The following is a 19,779-nucleotide window of genomic DNA, read 5'->3' as shown; positions in this document are numbered from 1 at the left end:
GAGAGCTGGATCAAGGCCCCAAAACTAAAACCATTTATGTGGTCGCATTAGACCCAAAATATTAGAAAGCCCCTCATTTTAAAAATTTATAATATATATTTTTAATAATAAATTCTTTTATTTTCCTTTCTTCATTTTTTAATTTTTATCTTTTGCTAGCCCAATCCTAAATCTCAATTCTCATCATCCCAATTTTTCAAAAAACCTACTTTTTCTTTCCAATTTTTCCATCTTCCCCTCCCTTTCTCTTGCCCAATCCTAAATCTCAATTCTCATCATCCCAATTTTTCAAAAAACCTACTTTTTCTTTCCAATTTTTCCATCTTCCCCTCCCTTTCTCTTGCGCGTGCAAGTCACTCCACAAGTCCACACAGTGGCACAACACAATCACTATTTGTAATTTGTTTCAGCCTTCCTTTAAGCTTCACTTTAGTATTGTCCGCCTGAAGAGTTGTTATTGGAAATACTCGACGACAATGGACGAGTAGTTCCTATTGGGCATCACTAGCTGAAAAAGTGACACAATCACTATGGCGTTGCCGAATAAGCTGGACTCACAGGTAGGGTGGGAGCCGTCACCCTTGGCAGCGAAGCAACTTCTCATCGGTGAGCCGAGCCCACAGCGGCGCAACCGCAGGCGCATCCCTAGGCCACGGCCAAGGCACTAGACAGCGGTGTCGTTGCTTTGAAGGTCACATCTATTATATTTTAGTTAAAAATTTATTATCGTTAAGAGATTATTATATTTTGTAGATGATTGAATTTTAATTTTTTTATTTAATAAAATGATAAAATGTTTGTGTAAAAATATGTATTAATTATTTTTTTATAAAAAAAATTTAATACTCTTGAAAAGGCATCGACAAATTTTTTCACCTAGGACCCCCAACTTCATTGGACTGGCTTTGAGCTACATATTGACTAATTTGCCATACATAGAGAAATGAGTGAAAGGAGAAATAAAATAATAAGAGTATTTTTGTTGTATTAAAATTTTGACTCAATTTTACCAACCATCTTTGTTGTTTGCATAATTTGCAATGGTTACCCCTTTACTTTTGAAAATTGCCAACTTCCCAAGGATAGTTATAGCATATCACGTGATTCCATTAAGTAGCAACAATTAATTTTATCAAAATTCTAAAATATTCTTATAATTAAAAAAAATAAATAAAAATAATAATACTAGTGGTGGTTAGCAATGCCCACCCATTACCATTATAGGTACCAAATCCAAATATTTGATCTAGACTTATAGATCGAAAAAAAGATAAATAGAGAAAAAACCTTCATTCTAGAATATCATTATTGATGAAATTGAAAAATTGTAAGAAAATTGTCGTTGCCCTCGCACCTAGGTTTCAATTAAAACCCAAATGCTCTTAGAGAGAGAGAGAGAGAACGCAAGTATGTGTATGTAATTCTAATTATTACATGTTTATTTTTAAAATTAAAGTTTAAGGCATGTTTAAGAGTGAAATTAAGGATTAAAGTGGATCTAAAATGAGAGAATTTGAGAATTAATTGATCGATAAATAAAAAAACTAGTGACTAAACTATAGAGATATTGTAAAACATCAAAAGTGACAAACAAAAGTAGAAATGTGCATAGTTAGGTTAATCTTAAAAAAAAAATCCTTAATCACATCCAACAAACACAAATAAAAATGAAAGGAATTCATAATTGACCTAATTCAAATGTATAAATTTTTTTTGTACTTTTCATAGAAAAAAAAACGTTTTTGACTATTTAAACAAAATAATTATACCCTATAGCCACTTTTATGCAATATACCAAAAATACCCTTAATGAGATTTTAAAATAGAAAACTCACATTATCCTTAGCCTCATTTACCAAAATACTCTTATCTATTTCATATAACATTTATTCTCTCTCATCTTCCAGCATTCACGTTACTCTCTTTTTCTCTATTATCAAACTATCCAAACTCAATCATTCTTCATACATTCAATCTTTTTGCTTGTTGGGTCATTCATTCTTCTTCATCAATCACAACGACTTCACTGAAATCCCATTCAACAAGTTTCTTTCTCTCCAACAAACAATTTCGCTCAATCTCAAGATATCAATTTGATTTGTATTTGTTTTATTTTTTAAAATAATTTTTGTTTTCACATTGCTTATTAAAGTTGTATAGAATGATTGTGGTTGTGAACATAACATATTTTGATAGATATCTTTCCAAATATGTACTAATTTGGGTGGAAAAAAAAATTTGAAACTGCACATCGTTATTGGGTTTTGTGGCCCACAAAGCTCGATCGGGTTTTGCTCCCCATTAAGCTTGATCGGGCTTTGTGGCCCACAAAGTCTGAAAATAATTTTTTTAAATTTTTCTTGATTTTTTCTTCAAATTAGTGTGTTTCATTAGCACTAAAATGATGTCTTTTTACGTTTATTGAGTTTATTTAATGTATACATCACAACAAATTTCATTATTTTCCACTTTGTGTGAGGATGTCCATCCACTATCAACACAACCAATACATGATCAATTATTCTAGCTAATATTGGACAAAACAAAGATAATTATATGATAATAAACTTACTCAAGAATAAAAGTGTAATTTCTTAACGATAATTTATTTTTTGAAATTATTAGTGGGCAACTTGAAAAATTCCCATTGAAAAAAAAAATCGGGCTTTGTGGCCCACAAAGTCTGCTATCGAGTTGTGTGGCCCACAAAGCCCGAAAAATGAATTTTTTAAATTTTTCCTTCAAATTAATATGTTCAATTAGCACTAAAATAATGTCTTTTTACGTTTATTAGGTTAATTGAATGTATATATCATAACAAACATCATTATCTTTCACTTTGTGTGAGGATGTTCATCCACTATCAACACAACCAATATATGATCAATTGTTCTAAATAATATTGGGCAAAGCAAAGATAATGCTATGATAATAAACTTACTCAAGAATAAAAGTGTAATTTTTTAACAATAATTTATTTTTTGAGACTACTAGTGGACAACTTGAAAAATCCCATTGCAAAAAAAAAAAAAAAATTGGGTTTTGTGAGCCACAAAGCTCGAAAATTAAATTTTTTAAATTTTCTTAATTTTTCCTTCAAATTAGTGTGTCACATTAGCATTAAAATGATGTATTTTTACGTTTATTGGATTAATTGAATGTATATATCATAACAAACATCATTATCTTTCATTTTATGTGAAAATGTCCATACACTATCAACACAACTAATACATGATCAATTGTTCTAGATAATATTGGACAAAGCAAAGAGCATGGTATGATAATAAACTTACTCAAAAATAAAAGTGTAATTTCTTAATAATAATTTATTTTTTAAGACTACTAATGGGCAACTTGAAAAAATCCCACTGCAAAAAAAAAAAAAAAAAAAAAAAAATCGGGCTTTGAGGCCCACAAAGTCTGCCATCGGGTTTTGTGGCCCACAAGGTCCGCCATCTAGTTTTGTGGTCCACAAAGATCATAAATGAAATTTTTTAATTTTTCTTGATTTTTTCTCAAATTAGTGTGTTCCATTAGCACTAAAATAATGCTTTTTTACGCTTATTGGGTTAATTGAATGTATATATCATAACAAATATTATTATCTTTCTTTTTGTGTGAGGATGCCCCATCCACTATCAACACAACCAATAAATGATCAATTGTTCTAGTTAATATTGGACAAACCAAAGATAATGCTACGATAATAAACTTACTCAAGAATAAAAATATAATTTTTTAACAATAATTTATTTTTTAAGACTACTAATAGGTAATTTGAAAAAATCCCATTGCAAAAAAAAAAAAAAAAAAGGGGTTTGTGGCCCACAAAACCCAGCCATTGGGATTTATGGCCCACAAAGTCCTCCATTGGGCTTTGTGGCCCACAAAGTTCGAAAATAAATTTTTTTAATTTTTCTTTCGAATTAGTGTGTTCCATCAGCACTAAAAATTAAAAAAATAATAATTATTAAAAAAATTATTTAGTAGTAAATTATTTTTTTAGGGGGAATCGAACGTGGGTTCGAGACCCAACCAGTTATTAAATTATTAAAAAAATAATAGTAATTATTAGAAAATAATAATAATTTAATAGTTGAAAATTTATTATTATAATTATGATTTGCAATTATTATTACAAATGAAAAAAAAATAATAATCATTGAATAACAAATTTTCAATTATTTATTTAATAATACATATATATTTAAAAATTTCAATTATTATTATTTAATTAATTTTATTTATATGTAATAATAAATATATATTTAATAATAAAAAAAGAGTGGGGGACCGACCTGTGTTCAAGATCCACCAAGTTATTAAATTATTAAAAAATAAGAATTAGTATTGAAAAATAATAATAATACTTTAATAGCTAGAAATTTAATATTATACTTTTGAGGGGTTTCTCGGGTTTGCTTGTGGGGTTAAATAGAAATTTAACCCTTTTGTTTGTTTTGTATTGACGATAATTTTGTAATTTATTGTTTTTATTTTTATTCTTAATTTTTAATTAAAGTGGGATGTTGAAAAGTTAAATCTTAGGGTGAAAAGTGGTAAAGTGGCTATTTTTTGTAACTGTTTATTTGTAGGGGTTAAAATGTTTTTTTGTCAAAAAAAGGGGCTAAAAACAAATTTTGTATTTGTGGGGGTTGTTTTTTGCAATCTCCACGATAAAAAATGAGGAAAATGGACAAATAATATTTAATAAATAAAATTGTGACCTTAAAATATATTATAACTATATCCCTAAAAAATAGTAAAATCATCTCCACAAAATGTATAACATCTAACTACCATTTTAGTTGTTAGGTTTCTTGAGGTCAATTCTAATTTAATTTTATAATAATAATTAGTTTAAATCTAATTTAAGTATGTATTTTTCAATTTCATGTATTTAGCTGCCCGTTATCATTGGTTTTAAATAGGCACAAGCCTATTTACAAGGCCCATAGATGGCATGGAAGAGAACCAACCCCATGATTCCAACGCATGTTTCCAATCACCGACAAGAAAGAAATTAGGAGACCAAAATGACAAAAATAACCCACACAATTTCACACTAACTACCAAAAATAATTACTATAACTTCCCAGTTTTACCATAAATCTTTACAATTGAGATTTCAGACTTGATTGGAAGCAATCAAATATTAGACAAATCAGGAATTGAAGATTTTGAGGAAAATTAAGCAAAATTTGATCATATATACATATAAACATATTCTATATCAACCATAAAGTGAAGGATTTTTTTTTTAAAAAATTTTAAGATCATGAGCAAGGCAAGAGAAATATAAGATAGAGAAGTACATGATTCAAAAGCTTCTAGTGGTAATGAAATAGTCATTGGTTAACTGGTCTAGTGATAACAACAATAATGTGGTGGCCTAGTGGTAAGAGGTTATCAAGAGTGTTATATTTAAGAGAGAACAAACGTTCAGTTTAGTTAAACTAATCAAATTAAACCGATCAAACTTGTCAGTTTAGTTTATTTTTTTCTTACATTAATTCTATTCGATTAATTTTTTTTTCAAAAGTTTGATTTTTGATTTTATTTTTTGATTAGAATAACATAATTAACTAAACTGACCGAACTTTAGAATGATATTGTTTTGATATTTATAAAATGACATTGTTTTCTTCGATTTTATGTGTTTTTAATTGTTTTTTTTTTCTTTTTTGTATTTTTCGGTTTAATTAGTTTGGTTCGATTTATATAGTTTGGGTTTAGTTTTTCGGTTATTGGTTAATTCAAGTTTTCGGGTTAATTAGTCGGTTTGGTTCGATTTTACTCCTCGATTCGATTTAATCAGTTAATGGATTTCAGTCGATTCACTAATCGAACAAATTGTTTACACACCTTTAGTTATTTTGGCACGATAAAGGTATATTTGATAACAAAGTAGAGTCTAATGACAAATAGAGCAATATTAATGGTGTAATGTCACTAAAAAAACTAGTCCAACAACCTAGTTTCACTAGAAATAGTAATGAATTTTTTGGTGATGTTGTCCAGATGCCAACCGATGCAAGTAAAGGTGACAATCAACAGTGAGGCTTTAGGTAGCATTCATGGAGGCTAGCCAATAGCAAAGCTTGAACAAAGAAAAAAAAGAGAGCCAAATGGAATTTTCCAAAAGGTTTAAAGTTTCAAGAGTGACACTTCTATCTCTAAACTTATGAGTTATTGTACTTAGACCTATTATGTTCTGTTTATTTTGCATATGCCCTCTTATTTCATTCAAATTGCACCAAAACTCTGTAATTTACTGGTTACACTTATGATTGTTAAATTTGCATAAAGTGCACTATTGTCATAAAATTTATAAATGTTATAGTATAATCTCGAAGTTCTTGCTTATAGGATAAAGGTACATTTTGATGGTACATTAATGTATTGACAGATCATCATTATTTATGGTTTGGTAGATAAATTATAGAAAATATTATTATAAAAAAGTAATTAGTATCAAAAAGTAATTAGAAAATATTATTATTTCATTCAATTGATAAATAATAGGTAGTGTTATTATATTATTGGTCAAAATGGGCGTAAGAGCTTTAAGCATATCATGTATGTACGAAAAAAAAAATTATTTTAGAAGTTGTCACCAGGTAGTTCATCACCTTATTTGATATATTCAAATGTGTCACAAGTCCACGGGTGATTCAAGCACTTCAAACAAAAAATAAATAAAATTAATTAACCAAGAAGATAGTTTTTTATGTTGTTTTGCCTTTGATGATCTTTTGATAATGAAAAACTTCATATATGTTTAACATTTGAAAATGAGTTATCTTTTTATTATTGAAAATTGAAAGAGACTAAAAATGAAATATCCAATCAATGCAAAAGAACATATATATGTTTTCAATGTATACAAAATAATTTTTTTGTATTTGTTATGAAATAAGATTTATTTGTTAATTAAAATATGTCTAAATTATTTCAAACTATACACACTCAGCTATATTTCCAAGGCAAAATTGTCGGCCACTTTATGTTATTGAGCTTTGGGTTGTTAAAGTAAGGCAAAACTATCTACCGATTTGTTACAATAGTCTTCCGTTTTAGGTTTTTTAGCAAAAACAGTTAACTGTTCTCTTGATTTGTCGATAGGGCAGTTTTTAAGTCTTTGTTTTTTTTTTTTCATGTAAGTTCAAAAATTATTGACCATCACTATATAATGTCGACTTGTTATCAAAATAATGAAGGGGAAGTATGCATGCAATAAATATAAGAAAACACAAAATAGATATTCTACTTACTATTGTAAAGGGAATAATTACATAGAGCCTATTATAACCCCTTTTAGGGTTGGAAGGAATATCTATATGAGGAAAAAATATTTTGAGTTGAATTTTCTAGAACTTCAACATTATCCAATCTATCAAGAGCGTTGATTGTAACGCCCTGCTTTTCTAAGACGTGTTATTATATTGAGACTCAACATAAAAATATACATTCTCTTTCCATGATACATTTCTTAACACTTCAAGTATCGTATTTCAAAGAAAATTCCCAACATATCATTACAAATGTGAAAGTAAAAATCAAAACCTGATATAATATATAACCATAATAACTTTAATTATAACATAATAAACCGTACCATTTGTACAATATGACTTCCCAGAAAATATACATAGTCTCATTTCTCAGTGTTAACAACTAAATACCATCAACATTCTAAAGAGATACCTCCAAATGACATTGAAGCATAACAACATTACAAGATCATTTCTCAAACATCATTCGTAATACATAACGTTCCTTTATTTTTACAAGACTGTTCACCAACGGAACATAAGTTTCTTAACATGACTAAAACATATCTAATTCTTCCTGAAGAAATAAAATACCAGAACAACTTGCCAAACTCATCAGACACATCATCTCGTGCCGTTACATCACAACTACTTTCTTATCTTAGCTACAAGTTTCAATTGGAACGTTTGAATGTTTTAGGGGTATAACCCAAGTTAAATGTCGAATCATCTAAGTGAGGGTTCAAAATAGTTATATGAATGCATGATGCACGGACATGAACAAACAAATACCCTAGTGTAATTTTCCTGACAATCCAGCCCATCATGAAACCCTAGGCATCCCAGCATGCGCACAAAGGCACGAGAAACCTTTGTATGTTATTCCGACAAACATCTTTGGAGAATTACGGTTACATTATCAGGACAACATCCCATCCCATTCACATATATCGATATGCCAACAATATCATGTTGAATGAAATACCATAACTATCGATGTAACAATACATGTACAGATATGTCAAAATGTACATAAATTACATAGAACTTAGTAATCTTCGTGAATATCATGCTCAACATAGGAAAAACATATAATGTATGAGTTTGAGGGCAAAACCACATGCAACAAAACCATTTTTTACAATAAAACCATTTGCATTTGTACGAAATTTAGAACACCTCGAATCTCATACCCAATCTCGATTTTTGTGTCAGGCCTCAATAATCTCACAAATACTCGATTTTGAGCCTTAACGATCCCTAGACATCACATTTATACACAGGAATATCAATATCTATTTTTTCATAAATTTCTCATAATTTTATTTATATTTTTCCCTTAATAATTTCAAATTAAATACCTTCTCAAGTATTTTTCTCAATTTTTCAACAACATAATTCATAAAATAATTTTTCAAAAAGATTAAAATTAATTTCGAAAAAAACCCATACCTCATGCGCTTTCACGCACCTAACGCGTGTATTGCCCGTAATGACTAGCGCGTGTACACACGCACCTATCATCTTCTCTGGCTCTGGCTACTATAGATTACTCTAATGGTCGATTTGACCCCACCCTCTTGAAGTATTCTTCAAGTCGATCCTAATGGCACCTTCCTTGGCCCGAAAACATCACCGAAAAGCCTTCGATCGGCTTATTACAGGTCTGACTCTGGCATTTTCCCCGACTTTCTGGCCACTTTTCAAAACAACTTCAAACCAACATGAAACCTCACTAAAATCTCCAGAATCTCTCCTCATACACCAAGGAATAAAAGCCCCTTATCCATTTCTTTCGAATCTCTCTCAAATGCACGAATTAAACCCAAGTTTTGAATGAAAAACCCTTGGCCATACCCGGCTATTTATAGTCAATTCTCGGCCAAAATCTGTCAAATCTCAAGCTTACTTAACCCTTAAGTCTCAAATCTAGCCACTAAGTGGCTCGAGTAGCCTCAAATCATGAGAAAATCCCTTTGATTTTTTGGCCAAATTTCCAGTCAACTTCAGCTTTAAAATATGTCCCATTCATGGTTGATCTCGGCCAATGACCACCACAAAACGAGTCATCATGGCCTGGAAGCTATTCTAGAGCCCTTGGGCGAGCTTTCCGATGGCGCCAGGTGGTTGGCCGTGGTGACAATACGGCTGGTTATCCATGACATGTTTCTCATATGCAGTTTAAAAAATTGCACTTTAGCTTCTCAGCTTTTTCCTTGAAGCCCCTAAATTTTTAAACTATTCCATTAAGACCCATAGGTTCTAAAATTTTCACTTCACCCCCAAAAATTCAAGAATAATGTCATTTTGACCTCTCTCGAGCAAAATTAATAATTTGCATTTATGTCTGAATGTAAGTTTTGACTGTAAACCCTTTTATTTCATCTTGAAACCACTTAAAGATTATTTTTTATGCAAAATATGAACATTCTTAGGGTTCCATTGACTTTCCAAAAATCTCTTACTATCATTCGGTTATCATTCGGTCTTTCAGGCTAACTCATAGCTATATCGAAAATTGTCTTCGATCTAACTATTTTCAGTGCTATATAAATCACATCTCCGAGCACTCATCAATGAAATACCTTTTTCCCAAAATTCTTACGTACCGGGGCATTCCGGGGCATTCCCTGCAGTCAATTCGGTCATTCATAATTGTGAAAAATTACACTATAACCTCAAAGTTTATGAAAATTTTATTTTCGCCCCAAGATAAATTACTCTTGAGTCCTTTATAAATTCTCGGGTATTACATTGATCACCTTAAGATCTATATTGCCATTCAAATACAACTCACTTGGTCCTATGAGATTCTCTTAGTCATCCATCAAACATGACTAGAGATAAGTGTTTGGGCTTTTTGGATCGAGATCATATAGATGCCAATCTGGAGGTTATACCCGTTAACTTTGAGAGTGAAGACCAACTTGTCTTCTTCGACTTAAGGAAAAAGTGCGCTAAGTAGAAACCATATTTGACTGAAGTTACTGAAATATATTTCCTTTTTGTTAATGTAGTTTAAGACAACTTATATTCATGAATAGTGTAACATCCCAGATCGAGTGATAAGAAGGACCATATCAACTTACCTTGATGGGCCTACACGAACTTTCCAGGTGGTCATCAATTCTTGAACTACACTAGCTCAAGCACGCTTAACCTTGGAGTTCTTTATTCACATTCATCCCAAAAGGTATCAAGTTGGTATTGTTACCTTCTTTACTATCTTCAATATATATACTAGCTTCTCTAGAGTCCATTCTTGAACCTGACCTTGGGCTCTCGGGGTATTACATTCTCTCTCCCTTGAGCACATGACATCCTCGTCATGTGACCTTACAACTGGTCACAAATCTTCTTCCCTTTAGGGGCTGCCATCCTAGAAGTCTGCTAGGAGCCGCTCCTTATTCAAACCCTCAAGCCCCGACGCCACTCCCCGCCTTCATCGAACCGCCTTCTCTTAGGGTCGGCTTTGATATCACCTGTAACATCCCATATCGAGTGATAGGAATGAGCGGATTAACTTACCATGATAGGCCTAGGTGAACTTCCCAGGGGTTATCCATCCTTGAGCTACCCTAGCTCAAGCACGCTTAACCCAGAAGTTCTTTATTCACATTCAACCCAAAAGGTATCCAACTGGTATTATTTTCTTCCTTACTATCCTCAATATATATATTAGCTTATCTAGTGTCTATTCTTGGACATGACCTTGGACTCTCGGGGTATTACAAATAGCCTTAGCCCAAATAGTCATGCGATCTTACTTCAGTCACTCATCCATATTCTCGAGATCCTTATGAAGTTTTAGCTCATGAACGTAGTAAGAGGCAAGTTTCTCTTCCTACTTATCCCTCTCTTGGATGAGAATATAATAAGTTTTACTCTAGTCACTTAATAATGCATTCCAACTTGTTGGCGACTTCACCATGAACTACCCAACTTCAAAATTATTGATCTTATTTGAGAGGCCAACAAATAGTTTCCCGATCCTTAACAATCTTTGAACTGTTGAAAAACCTTGATTTGCTAATTTATTCATCTTATTGGGTAAAAGAAGCAAAAAGAGTTCAAGTGTGGGCACCACATCCTTTTGATGGCACAAAATGAAGAATGCCTCTAATTAGGCCCATTCGTTAAAATGGAGTTACACGATGGTTAAATAGCTTTCTCTTAAGAAATTCATCCCAAACTCAGGGATAGGGAATTGAAGACCAGCTACTAAGTATGCCTTGTGTACCTTTATGCAATCATTATCGACATATGTAATGCACGTGTTCTCCTCCCTAAGAAATTTTAGCTCATAATCTTTTGGGAAAGGGTATAGCATACGAATCCCAGCAAGATTTGTTTATGAGAATTAGGACCTATTACCTAGAATTACATCTATCTCATCGAGAGTGGTAGGTCTCTATGTTTGCTTCACTCTTGTAATCATTAAGAACTAGCTAGAAAAATCTCCTAAGTACTACACTTGGAGAAACTTACCAAAAGTACTAAAAGAAAAGTGGGAAAGTCTACATGAGACTTGGTGGCATGAGAAAGACAGTAGGAGACTTTTGTAAAGGGAGGAAGTCTTTTGTATTGATCGAAAAACTTTTCTAAACAGAAGGAAGTTTTTTTTTTTTTTGTTGACAAGTGGATTGGTAGTAGAAATTGAGACTTTTTCAAGAAGTTTCGAGGAACTTGGGAGATTTTTAACTTTGATAAAGAGTGAAACAAAAATGACTGAGGTCCCCATATATAGAATGAGACCTCGAAAGTAGAAACACCAAAGGTTGTAACAATGAATTTTTTATAAGAAGCAATTTGGATAACCTGATGAGTAGTCTTCAAGAGATTCCAATGGTTGGATTGGTAGGCAAAAAAATTCTGCTTGATGATTCTGTCCCTAAGCAAAAAATTACTCCTAATCAAATCACCCAATGGCAAACATGAAGACAAAAAGATAGGAACAAAATACCCCCTCCAAGAGACCTTATCATGACTCCAGAAAAGTCTCCCATAAAGGGTAGTTCAATGACTTAATAATACTCTTCTCTCTAAAAGACTTTAAAGGAAGAATGAAGAACTATTGATGCATACATGGGCCTAAGCCCATTAATAAGGCTCATGAAGGCCAAACCCAAAAGGTAGGCTCACCAAAGAAAGGGCATAAGAACCAAGAAAAATAAAGCCTTACATAGAGAAGAGTTTCAAGAGAACCTCTCGAATAAAGAGTCCCCTGAGAGACATTTCTTGAAAAGCACCAACAAAAGAGGTAAGGCACCTATCTAGGGAAGGACCAAAGTCTTCGGGAAAGTCTTTAGGGTCTCTCGAAGACCCTCATAGGGCGTTTTTTTGTAGTAATTACATACAAACGTATCTTTGTGATCTTTTTCGATGATTTTGTAACGGACTATATTTAACAAAATTAGTGTTAATCTCACAAAATTAGGAATTGCTATAACTACCATTTTAGCTCAACTATAAATAATTGAGAGCTTATTTCGAGTTCTGCAAGTTTTCTTTAAAATTTGATTTGACTTTAGCATCATAACGATTTGCACATAGAATATCTTGTGCCTTCTTACTCATTCTTTCTTAAAGAGTCATGAGCTTGAAGAGACTTTTTCCAGTAATAAATACATTATTGTGTACAAAACAAATATAAATGAGTACTTTTCATAAATGCAAGCAAATTTTAAAAATGCTATTAATAATATTCTTTATCTTCTTGAGGATATATGTTTTTTTTTGTAAGTAATGGTTGGTTGATGAGATGAAATGAATGAAAAAAAATAAAAATGAGAGAAGAGGGAAAAAAGAGAGACAAAAAAGATAAAAAGTACTAGAAAAAATCCTTAAAATATGAAGAAATTCATTGAACAAGAAATATGTATTTATGTATATTTCTTTTTCAAAAATTTCATCAATTACATGCCAAGTATACTTTCTCAAGTGAACAACTATTTCTAAATTTTTCCTACATTAATAGTTTTTATGTTATAAATAAACTACTCATTATTCTAGGACAATCAAAATATTTGTTAGTTTATTATACTTATAGATATTTTTTTTTAAGAGAGAAACATTATTAGAGAACAATCATTCCTTTAAAACTTTAGTGGTCAAGATGATGAAAAACAATAATTACCTTTTTGAAAAAGAAAATTTTAATTATAGATTAAAATTTTAAAGTATCATTTGGATGAACTAGCCCGATATTTCTATCAATTTGGCCATTATGATAAATTAGAGTTTATTGAAAGTTTTATACCTCTTATTTTAATTAGTTATGGAGCTACTTTTTAGACTTTTAAATTTAAAAGGAACTAAATTTTTATACAACTTATTTAGTCTATTAAATATGTGGTATGGCAGCTATAGTACTCTGTTTAAAAAAACTAAGACTATGTTCTCTTTATTTTTTAATTTTCAGTTTTGATTTTTGAATTCGTTTTTAGTTTTTTGTTTTGATAGTCTATTTTTAAAAAATTAAAAATACTTTTTCTTTGTCATTTTAAAAAATTATTTTTTAAAACAAAAAATTAGAAAACGTGTTCTCTTTGAAATTTTAAAAATAATTTTTAATGATATTTTATTTAATAAATTTGATTATTCAGTAAATTAGAAATATTTAATATTAATATATTATTAAAAAATATATACATTTAAAATTAATAAATTTTATAATATTTTTTTTCATTACAATAATAAAATATAAATAATAAATAAATATGTTTTGAGTTTAGAATTTATTTTTGATAAAAACACTCAAAATAACTTTTTATTATTTTGAGTTTTCTTTATAATTTTTTTTATTTTTAAAAATATATTTTTAAAAATAATAAAGAGAATGCATATTAATTATTTTAGAAAATTAAAAATTAAAAATAACTTAAAAATAATGAAAAGAACACAACTTAAGAGTTTCAAATATCTGAAAAATTCAGATATTTGAACCCAATCCACTTTCCCATTTCAATTATTTTATACCTATATTTTATGATTAGCATCTTTATTGATCTCTCAGACTTTTGATAACTGATCCACAATATGTACCAACCTACAAGCTGACGTTGAACCAAGTTAATTTTAAGTGATGCATGCAGCCCCTCTACCCGATGTTAAAAGCTTAGCACTGGGCAACCCCTGTTACGGCAACCAAAAGGAGCCTATTACTATCATGATGAAATCATAATGAATGAAATATCCATTGCTACAAAATATATCATCAGCAACGATGCGATGCTATCAAACCTAACAAAGCTAGTCTACAGAAAACTGGAAGCATGGTGACAATGTATACACTCTCAAATGTAAAATTACGGAACTACATAAAACTGGTGGCATGATGATGACAATGCCGAGACTTTCTCAAGACGTAAAATTGTTCTCATGCTTTAGCTCTCCTATGCATCTGTATGATTAGGTTGAGCCCCCAACCAGTAACTCCACAAGCTGGTGTTTCTTGAGCTTTGAGAACCCTTTCAAACCACGAGACTTTGCAAGGGCTCTCAGTTCTGGTAACTTCATCGCACTCAACTCCTCACCTAAAATTGGTTTATGTTCTTCTACGTCTTCATCACTATAACCTTCATCAATATCAACGGGTTCCTCCTCTGACATTCCATCAAACACGCCATCGGGAAAATTGGGTTCAGGCTCACTATCTAGCTTTGGCTCATCTGTCTCGGGATCAGGATGAGTCCTCTCCCTTTTACCATCTAAACGAGTATCAGTTGCCGATACATAGTTGCTCTGGAATTGGACTTTAGGTACTGGAGACCTCCGTCGAAAATTTGAGACTGGCCTGCTAAAAGAAGGGGACTCACGTTGATGAGCCTCATCCTTCGCACTGTTATTCGAGTCCAAGGAGCTTGTGCTTTTCTCTTCCTCCATCCCACCATTCTGTTCAGCCTGGTCCAAAATGAAGTTTCTGCCACTGCCAGTTCGCTTGCCTTGTTGGGTAGTGTGCTTCCTTAAAAGCTTAAGGAGAGAATCAACAGTTTCACTTTCCTTGCCATGCCCCTGTGGTGACTCAATTTTCTTCTCTTCCTCGGCAACTGCTCTTTCTCGAAGTTTAGCCTGGACTTTCCTGAAAAGTTCAACAATCTCCTTTTCTCTTGGCCCTGGAGCAGCTGTTGCTTGGAATTTTGAAGCACTAGACATAGAAAGCAATGGCCCGTTTTTTGAGGTAAAAAATTCAGATTCTTCAAGGGTTTCAGAACCATCTCTCTCTTCATTTTGCCTGTTTCTACTTCGGGAGAACCCATGCTTGTTTTGTCTTGGGAAGTCTGGGTTTCTTCTGTAACCAGCTTTGCACACAGAAGACATCCCCCTGGAAGTGCCTGTCAAAGACAGAATCTTGAAATGCGTTGGGGTTTGGTAGTTGCCACATGAAGAGCAGGGAAACAGTCTGAGTGCTTGTCCAGAAATTCTGGAGTAGGGAAAGCATCTTCTGTCTGCTGGCCCATAACCTGTAAGAAGTCACTATTCATGCATTTGAAATATTGTAGTATTAAAGTGAAAATAGGCCTTCTTGTAATTGACTCAAGATTCGAATTTCACTCTACACCCTGTGGATTAGGTGACCGACAAAAAATGTCCAGAGAAGTATCCTCACCCAAATGTTTAATTTTAGACTAGAAATCTAGAATTGCTACATATTCACTCCATTGTGTACTGAACAAAGTGCAAATTTAGTAAATGACCCATTAAATTACTTAAGCTAAGATTTAAGCTGGTAATTTTCTTACATCTCCCACTGGAGAGCTAAGGTGAACTTTTAGCCAAAAATCCGAAATAGTGAATATTTCTCGGGACTAGGTTCCTCAAGTGACCCAACAAATGGGTATTTCTGATTAGATTAAAATTAGAGGTTATCTTAACGAATCTGGGAGCCTTTCAACAACCAATGAATTTTAGTATCAAAGTAACAGGTTGCTTTAGAGGTCAAAGGCAACACACAAGCAACAGCTTCTAGTCAATAGAAAAAATTAACAGCCAGAATTTAACTGAAAAAGTACAGACTAGTAAGTAGCAAAGCTTATGCTAAAATAATGGCACTAATTAAATTCATAAAATAAAATAGCAGCACTTCCACCACACCCTTCGTTACCATTTCCTAAATATTCTATGGAAGAGTTCTAGCTTCCCATAGAAAATACATATCCTCAAAGGTATTTCATCAAACATATGGTGCGCATCACAAAATTCATAACCTGGAATCAGTGTTCTAAAATCGGTCTACACGGCCCTAGCCGCCGCGAATATGGCCTAGTCGACTCCTCTAGGCACCGGCCCGATTAATCGGGTAATCGGGTGGTGGCGGTGCCCAGGCGACACCTAGCTGCCTGGGATGCCTAATTTTTGAGTTTAAATCTTACCCTTCATCGATTCCGAAGCCTCTCTTACTCCTCTCTGTCGTCTCGCCCTCTCATACTCCTCTCAGCCCAAGGCCACCGCTACCTCAACGTTGCCGGTACCTCCTCGCTACCTCCAGCTCCATCGCGACCTCCTCCCCATCGTCAAGCTCCATCTCTACTTCCGCTTCCGACCCCTCTCTCTCTCTCTCTCTCGCGTTGTTGGGTGTTAGCTGTTAGGGTTTATTTAATAAACTTTATACATATATATATTTAACAATCAACTAGCAATGCTTTAAGGTATTGAACTGATTGCTTTAAGCTGTTTGGGTTTATTTAACATATAAACTTTATTATGTTATTTAAATTTTTTTTATATGTTAGATATATATATATTTTCTTTTCTATTTATATGTTAAATACATTACAACAACAACATAACCAGCCTTTATCTCACTATGTGGGGTCAGCTACATAAATTCTAGACTTCCATGTATTTCTATCTTTTGTCATATCTTCATTGAGATCCATACACTTCATATCAAACTTTAATGTCTCCCTCAAAGTCTTCTTAGGTCTGCCTCTACCTCTTTTTTTGATTAATTGTTCCATTTCATCAACTCTCCTCACAGGAGCGTCTCTTGGTCTCCTTCTCACATGACCAAACCATCTTAGTCTAGTCTCTCTCACCTTCTCCTCTATTGGCACTACTCCTATCTTATTACGAATAATTTCATTTCTAATTTTATCTTTTCTTGTATGGCCGCACATCCATCTTAACATCTTCATCTCCACTACATTCGTCTTTTGCTCATGTTGGTATTTGACTGCCCAACATTCTGAGTCGTACAACAAAACTGGTCTTATAGCTGTCCTATAGAATTTTCCTTTCAATTTTAATGGAATTTTATCATCACATAACACCCCCGATGCATTTCTCCATTTTAGCCAACCTGCCTTAAATACATTAGATATATATATTTTTCTATTGCTATTTATAAGTTAGATATATATATATATATTAGATATATATATTTTCTTTTCTATTTATATGTTAGATATATATATCTAATATATATATGTTAGATACATATATATTTTCATGCCACTTTCAACTTTGATTTAATTGAAAATAACATCAAGTTACATCACAAAGTTAAAAAAAAATAAAAAAAAAATCAACAGTTTTCCTAACCCCGCCTAGGCGTTAGGCCCCAGCTTGGCGCCCGATTAGCGCCTAGCACGTTTTAGAACACTGCCTGGAATACACTACCAGCAAAGCTCTTTGAGACCAAAATGTTCTGCAACACAACTTAGTAGGCACACTAATGAAATTTATTTACACCATTGTGTGTGGCTACAAACATATACAAGCAAGTACATGCACAAATGATACCAGGTGTGCACACTTACAGGTATATAGTTCCACCACAAAATATAATCCATCAAAAACCCACTTCATAATCTTCGAAACAATGTAAGAGCTCTAGAAGAAAAGGTTAAATTCTCTTGCACCGAGAAGAACAGAACATGCAAAAATTAAAGATATAAGCTTAGTGTAAAACCCACAAATGGAAGCAAACGGATTCCATATCCAATAATTCCCAGTGGGTAGAGAATTTGTTAGAGACAAACTGAAGAGAGAAAGTTAGTAAAGAGTCAGAAGCATAAAATCTACAAGATGCAATCGAATGGCTGAGCATTAAAAATCTGGGTTGAAGCTCAAACAAGAAGACTGCATGTAAGTGTACTGGAACGTTTTGCATGACGAAATGGATTGCTGGAGACATTTGCTTGGGTTCAGGCAATCACTGAGACTCAACGGCAGCTTTGCATTTCTTGTTGAGCACAAAGAAGCAGTAGAACAACCAGAGGATCTGAAGTCCAAAAGTATAAGTCACTCGACACATGTTCAAGGCCCACAATCCTAGTCAAGCCCGGTCGGTGGCCTATGTGGCAATACAGTTAATCTTAGTGTATAATTATGCCATGGGATATTATCCAACAAATTTTATACCTAAATGAAGCCAGATTCAAACAAGATTATGATTATCTATATTATTCAATCAAGATAAGCCCCATATCATCGTGCACTCGCACACGCAAAGGAGGGGGGAATCATATCTGATTAAAACATAAGCCCTATCAAGGAAACAAGATCAATCCAACCACAAGCTGATCATACTTCTGAATCCAAGCAAGACAAAGACTTCTCAGTCTATAAATAAAGGCCTCTTGGACCTACAAATGACATCTTGGAATCTTCTAAGATCTCACCATTCATATCTGATCTCTCATATATTCATCTCAAGATCAAATCTCTCAATTACTCTCGCACTTTCACCTTTTCCTATCAATTATTTTCTATCAAATCCATTACTAACTTGAGCTTTGGACGTGGATTCCAGGAGCTTCGAGCAGTCCTAATCCTTCTCTTGCAAGCGTTAGTCCAACTTTCAACTCTTTGGTGACCCTTAACGTCGTGCTCTATAAATAATTTGGCAAAATTTTGGCATTCATTACCATTTATTAAATATTCCATAGAGAGTTACAACTTCCCATTGAAAATACATATCCTCTAAGGTATTTCACCAAACATATGGCGCACACCACAAAATTTGTAACTTGGAACAGTGTTATTAAAGGCGTGCCTAGGCGCTCTTCGGTGCTTGGAATGCTTCCAGGTGGGCGCATACCAACAAGGTGTGCCCAAATGCGCCTAGGTCCAAGGCGCCTTGGGCTTAGGTGCGCTTAGACTTTTTTAACTGCTTTTTAGGGTTTCTATTTTACTGTTTATTACTTTATTAAACTTTTTAGTGTTTAGGGTTTATATTTATTGCTTCAACTACAAATTTGACAATGAGTAAAAAGGCTACTACTTTAAATGCTCCAATTGAATTTGAACTTGATGAAGATGGAGAGGGAGACGATGTGGAAGAAGAGGATATTAGAGATGATGCTTCTAATGATGAAAATACAGAAATATTTGATCTTACTGATGAGGATGATTTTTAGATTATTTAAAATACATAATTAGTTAATCTTAATTAAAATTTAAAACCTATAAATTGTTTAAGATTTAATTTAAGTTGACTTAAAGACTTTTAAATTGCATTGTTTGGCATTTTTTATTGTTTTTTTCATTAATATATGTG

At 32.7% G+C, this 19,779-nt stretch overlaps 2 protein-coding genes across 2 annotated transcripts in view; both read right to left on the bottom strand.

The window, feature by feature from the left end:
• LOC127814260 (protein arginine N-methyltransferase 1.5) overlaps positions 1-19,779 on the bottom strand; it is a 107,984-nt gene that overhangs the window by 70,401 nt on the left and 17,804 nt on the right. The window lies entirely within an intron of this gene.
• The window catches only part of LOC127814262 (rho-N domain-containing protein 1, chloroplastic), a 28,217-nt gene continuing 22,954 nt past the window's right edge, over positions 14,517-19,779 (bottom strand). The window contains exon 3 of the mRNA XM_052355660.1: positions 14,517-15,739. Coding sequence (XP_052211620.1) covers positions 14,688-15,739 — 1,052 coding nt within the window. The 3' untranslated portion in view covers positions 14,517-14,687. The remainder of the gene's footprint in view (positions 15,740-19,779) is intronic.

Source organism: Diospyros lotus, chromosome 12, assembly GCF_014633365.1.
Source record: "Diospyros lotus cultivar Yz01 chromosome 12, ASM1463336v1, whole genome shotgun sequence".
Taxonomy (NCBI): Eukaryota; Viridiplantae; Streptophyta; class Magnoliopsida; order Ericales; family Ebenaceae; genus Diospyros; species Diospyros lotus.
The sequence above is the reverse complement of the archived record's forward strand: the minus strand, read 5'-3'. Positions and strand labels throughout refer to the sequence as shown.